Source organism: Candoia aspera, chromosome 2 (genome assembly GCF_035149785.1).
Source record: "Candoia aspera isolate rCanAsp1 chromosome 2, rCanAsp1.hap2, whole genome shotgun sequence".
Classification (NCBI taxonomy): domain Eukaryota; kingdom Metazoa; phylum Chordata; class Lepidosauria; order Squamata; family Boidae; genus Candoia; species Candoia aspera.
Window position 1 is genome coordinate 78,743,174 of NC_086154.1, and position 7,641 is coordinate 78,750,814.

The following is a 7,641-nucleotide window of genomic DNA, read 5'->3' on the forward strand; positions in this document are numbered from 1 at the left end:
ACAGCAGCCTTCCCCAACCTGATAGTCTCCAGATGTGATGCATTAAAAAAGCTCTCGTCATCAGTAGCATACATCTGGATTGGGGAATGCTGGCTTACAGTGGAAAACAAGACATTCTACTTTGTACATTTTGTTTGTTCAGCTGAGATGAAGGGGAATTCCAATTTCTCCAAAATGTAAAAACAAATCTCTGAACAATATGATGCCTTTGCTTGCTCAATACAGCTGAACTCTTGGCTGAAATCCTTAGGGAACCCTATTTACCTGAATAATTTGGAGTAGTTGGGACGGGTGTCATAAAAAAAGATCTTATTTTTATGTGTATCTTATTTCTATGTCCACTTAGCCATTTAAACAGAAGGAAGCACCACTAATTCTGATGGAGATCAGTCCCAAGTGAGCATGTGTATCATTTCAGCCTCATACCAATCTGTAGTAAATGAGATCTGCCTTCAAAAAATGACAATATTTCACATCAGCTTCAAAATGCAGGCTGGGTTAAAAGATGATGAAAAAGATGATATCATCACTTACTCAAGAACAGCATTTCTGACAGTCGGCCCTGAAATAATAAAAGTGGCTCATAAAGAAGACAGTGGGATAATATGACATACAAAGATGGAGCTATGGAGCTGCTGCTGCTTTTAAATGGAGCCAAATTCTAGAAAGTCATCCCCATTTCCACTTCCCATCCCACTTGCTTAAATATTATGACACTTAAATATGAATCCCCTAGGCCAGTGTTTCTCAACCCTGGCAAATTTAAGATATGTTGACTTCAAGTCCCAGAATTCCCTAGCCAGCATGCTGTTTCTTTCCAGATCTCTGACGAATGCCTGCAGAATTGTGCTTGGGTTGCAAAGCAGCATCCAAAGTACAGAAGACTGCTGAACCCTCTGCATCTGTCTAACACCATAAAAATTCAACTCCAGGCATTGCTAACTTGTATCTACGTGCTGTGTAACAATTTATTTTTAATGAGCAGAGACAACAGGAAAGCAATAATCTGGACCAATTTATATGAAAGGGTAGTCCAGCCCCAGCTGATCTGAAAAGCAACACTCACAGCAAGCTACTGATGTATGTGCAACTGTTTATTCATAAATAAACTGAATTCTATGGGAGTAACATCCTAATAGCTGCTCTTCATGTTTTCAGCCTTAACAATGCAATCCTATACCTGTCTATTCAAAGTAAGTCACATTTAATTTAATGCAGCCTTCCTTAATCTCTAGATGCTTCCTTTATAACTCCTGTCACCTCACTGCTGGCTGTGGATGGTGGTCTTTGTGGCTCATCAAGTTAAGGATGCCAAGTTGGGAAGTCCCTTGAATGGGACTTACTTCTATGCAGTAAATATAATTAGCAAATGAGGGAGAGATAGCAAGGCTTGAAGAGCTTTGGTATAAAGGAAGAAGAGGACACATATAAAGTAGCACAGAGAAGGTGTAGAAAGTATTTAGAAATTCACTAGATAAATGTATTTATTAATTTATCTGCTTGTAAACCAGTATAAGTTGGTCTGATTCAGATAGAGTTCCATCTTGTAGAATAGGAACTGAGGTGTTACTAATAGAGAGTGCTACAGAATAGTATGTGTTCAGTCCGAAAAGACCAACAAATGGAGCAGCTTCACCTAATGGCAGTGGCCAGTTAAAGAACTCATGGGAGAATCAGGAAGTACTGAAGTTCCTCCTTGAGTTGTTCCTTGATGTACGAGCCGATATGTATTATAAGAACACCTACTGACTTTACTGGGCTAATTACACTGTGGAACATGGTGCAAGCTTATAGTGGCCTCAAGGGTCTTCTTCTCTCCTCACATATTTCTGTTAAATTAGGCCTTGGGGGTTTAGGGATGGTGGAATGATTATAGAAATCAACAAGGAGTTATTTTTACCTGGATGTATTATTGCTTGTACAGGAGGAGAATTCCGAACAGATTCTGGATTGGTTTAGTTTCAGGGATTTAGGCTGTGCATTGCAATAATGGATTTTATATGTGGAGGAGCCTAAGAATAATTAGAGCAATGTGAAAATCAGTAAAGTTCAAATTTTGGACACTGTTTACAAAAATGTGATCTGAATGATAAATGACTGCTATACAGTTTACGCTGCTAAATAAACATGCATAGGCATGAATAACTTTATTGAACATACTGTCATATCTCTATGTGACCTAGAAATCTTATAATCATATATCCGTCGAATTGAGTAAGGCCACTGAATTCCAGGAAAGTTGCCTTTGAGTAAACAGGACAATACTGTACATAAGAAGTGTTACTGAATCTTTCACTTAACTTTAAGCTGTGGGTCAATCATCTACTACTGAAGTATGCTGAAATAAATTGACCTTATATAATGCAAAGGAGAAGTGAACCTTAATACTTTTTTCTAGTTAGGATCTACTTTCTGCATCAAGAATTTTGTGTAATGTGTTCAGAAGACTCACTGAATTCAATCAAAACCTCACCATAGGATCTGATGCTATTCAGAAAATGGAGAAAATCATCTATTTGCCTTAAAAGTCCTGGGAAGATAATACAGTCAAATATGTATTACTTATTTAATGGCTTTCTTAGTTAATATTCAAGAATGCAGTTTCACTTACAATGCAAAGGAATAAAAAACATAAAATTCAGTATCAAGTTCTTACACTCATAGCCCAGTTTTAAACAACCAGGCGAAATCCCAGACATAACTAAAACAGCATAGAGATCTACCAAAAAACCCACCTTGCTTTCCTTACAGTTTCTGTTGAGATAGTAACAGAGAAAAGCTGGCATTGTATTGCAGAGGTCGGCTTCAGGGAGGCATTTGGGCAATATTAGAGCGGATGTCAGAAACAGGCCTCTCCCTACCAGAAATACCAAGGAATCAAGCCTCTTTTTGTGTTATTCCAGAATTGTTGTGTGCATCTAAAAGTAATGAGGACAGGTGCATCACCTCAGCAATGGCTGGGTGATGCCATAGTACAGTACTGTATAATAGCTGTAACGGATTGAGTGCCGTCAAGTCATTGTTGACTCTTAATGACCACATAGATGTTCTCCATGATGATCTGTCCCTAACCTGGTCTTTTACATCTTCCAACTGCACACCCATCACCACTGTTAACTGAGTCTGTCTGCCTTGCTGCTGGTTGTCCTTTTCTTCTCTCTCCTTCCACCCTTCCCAGCATTACAGCCTTTTCCAGAGAGCTAGGTTTTCAAATAATGTGTTCGAAGTAGCATAATTACTAGTTGGGAAATAGCCAGCGACAGCTTTTTGTGGTTGAGTGGCAAGGGCAGGAAACAGGCCGCCCAGGCAGTATTATGTGCAGCTATGGGAGTACCCAATCAGGGCAGCTAAAGTGACCAGGCTATATCAACATAAGGCAGATAAATTAATGAGGTAGTTTCACATAGAGGGCAGTAAGTCAAGCACTCGAGAAGGAGATATATGAGGGCACTTCTTTGGGCTAAGCCTGCAGATATGGACTGCAAAAATCCAGACGACCACTAGGTGGCAACGCAGAGGTACAACCCCCAGGATTCTTTGCTGCCATCTAGTGACCGTCTGGATTTTAGAGGCCTAGACCTGGTAGCCCTAATTGCGATAGCAGAATGTCCTCGGCGGAATCCGCCATTCCGTAAAGGCCTCCCAGCGATCAAGGACAACAGCGCTAACGCCACACGGGCTCTCCACGCATGCGCATCACTGATCAGCCGATTAGGCCAGCCCCGTGGAATTAAGGCCCCGGGGCCGTAGCAAGAACAGTAGAGATTCACGGCCAGAGCGGCAACGCCGGCCGGTTGCCTTCTCGCCTAACGGCCGCTCCGTTAAAAGCGTCAGTTCCGATTACTGGCAAGCGGGAAGGATGGTAAGAGGGGAGAACGAGGTGGTGACCGAGCCCGAATTCCCTGAACAGTTCCGGTCCTACTCGGAGAACGAAAAACACTGGCAGGCGCGGCGCGCCTTCATCGTGCGCAATTCCCCGCTGGGGGGCGGGGAGGCGCTCCCTCCACTGCGCCTGGAGCAGCTGCTCTCCCTCTCCATGGTTTGGGCCAATCACCTCTTCCTGGGATGCAGGTACCGCCTCCTTGTCCCTTAGCTTGCACGGCCTCCTCCAGATGCCTTGGGCTGCGGCACCTGGCTGGGAAGGATGGGAACTGTCGTCCAATGCACCAGGGAGATGCTAGACTGTAAGAAGGCCGTGGCGAGGAGTAGGAGGCCAGCCGTTTTCTCATTCAACGCATGCGCCGGGATTGCCCGGTATTTTCTTTCCGCCCATCTTTTTCAGGGATTACGTCATAGCAGGAGAAGCGTCCCCCGTTATATCTGCAGGTTTAGGAGCAGTTTCACCTGTTTCCTACCAGGACAGGTAGCCGTTAAAGGGAATAAGCGTATTCAGACATAAAATAAAGTCACACCAGAAACATACGGTTGTTTTTCTAGGTGGAAAAAAAGAGATAATTATTTATGTGGGTGTTGAAATAAAATTGTTAGAGGCCAGCGTGGCAGGGTTTCTTGAAGTTATTTGCTCTGAATGCAGACAAATATTCAGATGCTGCATTTACGTATTCCTGTCCAACGATTGTGCCCACTTCCTGTCATTCAAGGATGATTAACTGTCTCTGATAAAGGAAACCATCAGAGACTTTTCCATGTAAGTTATATTTTCTGGCATGTTAGAATAATGGACTATGCTTCCAGTCTGTGCCACAGTAAAGAAATCTTCATATTGTTATACAGAAATGGGAAGACATTATATCAAGATATGCAAGCTGCTTATTTTACATGTTTTGTTCTCATTCTTCAGCCAGCAAGTGTCTTGGGATGACTTACATAAGGTCAATAAGAGCAATACTATGCTATTAAAACACTATACTATTTTAAAAGGTGCCAATGATGGCATTTTACCACTTCTTTTTCTCCTATTCACAGGTCAGTTTGTTCAGAGGAACTAGAAGCAGATGGGGAAAATGATAGCAGTTCACCTTGCTGGCTTTTTCATCTGCTTTTTTTAAGAAACAGATTTTTAAAATCTGTTTTAAAAACAGTAATCTGCAAAGATTATGCGCTTGATATTAACTGTAGGGCTTTGTTTTCCAAATATTATTTATCTTTTACGATTGGCTTGTTCTTGGAAACAAAGCACAGATTTTTTGTTACGTATTTTTAGAAACTTGGTACTTCAATCCAAGGTAACTTGTATATTGTATTTCACCTATGTTTTGCTTAGTTTTTTTCCTAACTTTTTATAATTAAGCTGGCCTAAAGCACCCCAATTTTTCTCTTGTGTTCTTCAGACATTATTGTCTTACTTTATGGATGCAATTTTATAAAATTGAAAGGACAGAACTTTGTTGATAGCACATGTGAATTGTGGGAATGTGTACAGGAGAATGTTAAATACCCTGTAAACTTTCATTTTCATTATACAGCTATAGCAAAGATCTATTGGAGAAGGTGACAGAAATGGCTAACGGAATTGAAGTTGAAGATATGCCACATTTCACAACTCGTGATGAATTAATCAAAAAGGTGAATATTGTTCAAGATTTTGATCTCCTTTAGGAAAACTTTTCTTTCAGGCACCTTACACTGTATGGTCATATCTAATTACCAGTGTATTTGGCTTGTGTTTAGTAGATGGCTTTGTATTAGCTGGAAGCGCTTATTCTCATGCTAGTCAGAACAACTTTTTTTTTCTTATCCTCCCCTCTAGTGCAGCCTCCTATATTTCTTGAAAAACAGCTCTTCTCTGGTTGGGTGACTTTTTGTAGCATTAGGAAATACAACTCAGAGTAGGCTGGAAGAATGTGCAAAAATTAGATGTAATGACTTGCATAAAAATATAAATTTTCTGCTAAACAGAGGCAACACCGGATACAATCCTTTATCTTATACTTTCTTAAATCTGTTGCCATTATAAATTAAACTTCCTTTTATTGCTCCAGTAGAAAGCTTGATTGTATATGCTCAACTAAAGTTGAGAAAAGCAGAACAGCTGGATTGGACTTCTAAAGTCTCAAATAACTCCTTGTGTCTTTAAGCCTAGTTAACTTTTCCAAGCTCCATTCCAGTAGATTTCGGTTCTTTATGATTTGTAGAATATGGAAACTTGGGAAAACACTGCAGTTTAATTATAATATATAGATTGGTTGATTGTGTTATAATTATACAATATGGTGGGTATTCCTAATAGATGGTCCTGTCATTTATATTATGACATTAATAATGCTTTTGCATTGAGAGCACGTTTACATTTGAATACCTCTTAAGGGCTCACTCATATGCTGTAATTTCAGCGAAAAACAGCCAAAGTGAAAAGCTGGTAAGTGATATGGAACTCAGCTTTTTAAGCCATGCCAAGATTTTAAATTTATTATTACATACTTTTCAGATGGCTGGGTGAGCATGATGCTGAATGCACGTAGTCTTTGCCATGCCACTGTGTATTCACAACTGGCCCAATAAAAGCTGCAGTAACTATAGCTTGTGGAATGCAGCATTAGCTTTTCCCTGGCTTCCATGCACTGAAATGTTTATATGAATCAGTACTTAGTCTGCAGTTATTTAATTATTTAGCATAAACTGGGATTAGGCTTTAAGTCAAGTCCTAGGAGGTTTTGTGTAATAATGCTTTTAGAACTATTACATATTTGTGTAGGATTTCTAATAACCAAGCCTCTTTATGTAACACTTGAATAAACTAAGCATTACAGATTACTGCATTTCAGATAGATATGGCTGCAATAGACTTAATGGACTTCTACTGTGCACTTTTTTTAGAATCAATACTAGTGCCTAGGAGAAGAGATGCCAGGCTTTTATTATACCACACAGTCTGCTTTTATCGAAGACTCTGATCTGGATACTTCAAGCATCACTTCTGAGATGCATTTTAGATTAGACTGTTTTTATACTGGATGCTCAGAGATTATGTGTATATATTTTGATTCAGATTAAGGGGGAAGAAAAATACTTACGTTTATCAATCACTAGATACTTCCCCGCCCCCAGCCCATCAGAAAACAGGATTAAGTCTGATGTGGTGACACTTCCTGCGGTACCAGTTGTATGGTATGAATACAGAAGTAACTCCCATGAAAAACAGATGGGAATTATAGAATCAAATGTACAGTCATGAAAAACTGTTGGATGTAAGAAATAAATATTTTTAAAAACAATGAAAACACCGAATTGCCCTTTTTTTTGTGCTGCGTATGCCTTGTAGATGGCAGTGCCTGGCTGAATTTATCTGGGCTTGGAAGTTAAGCAGGGTTGGACCTGGTTAGTTCTTAGATGGGTGACAGCCTAGAAATATACCAGTGCGGTAGACTGAAAAACAAAACTGGAAGAAGGCAGTGGCAGACCATTTTCATATCAGGCATCATGTGCCAATATCTAATCTGCCTCTCCTCTAACGACATTGCAAAAAGTCCTGCTTAAGTGTCCCCCCTTTTCTTAAGGTAAGAGGGATGTGGGCTGAATGGTAGGCCTTTCACTTGTGGCTTCTGTACTTTGGGGCTCCTTGTCTTCAGAGTTTCAAGTAGCCCCTTCCCTCTTGACATTTCATAAACCATTAAAACCTTATTCCACCACGTGTTTAACAAGGATTGACTGTTTCTGGTAGCCATCCAGGGATTTTTTTTT

The 7,641-nt window shown here is 40.1% G+C and overlaps 1 protein-coding gene across 1 annotated transcript; it reads left to right on the forward strand.

The window, feature by feature from the left end:
• Positions 1-3,741: 3,741 nt before the first annotated feature.
• On the forward strand, positions 3,742-7,175 carry CDKN2AIPNL (CDKN2A interacting protein N-terminal like). The gene is made up of 3 exons (XM_063292297.1): positions 3,742-4,071; positions 5,427-5,526; positions 6,778-7,175. Exons 1-3 carry the CDS (start codon positions 3,860-3,862, stop codon positions 6,787-6,789), a joined length of 324 nt encoding a protein of 107 aa, XP_063148367.1. The 5' UTR covers positions 3,742-3,859; the 3' UTR covers positions 6,790-7,175.
• The last annotated feature ends 466 nt before the right edge of the window (positions 7,176-7,641 follow it).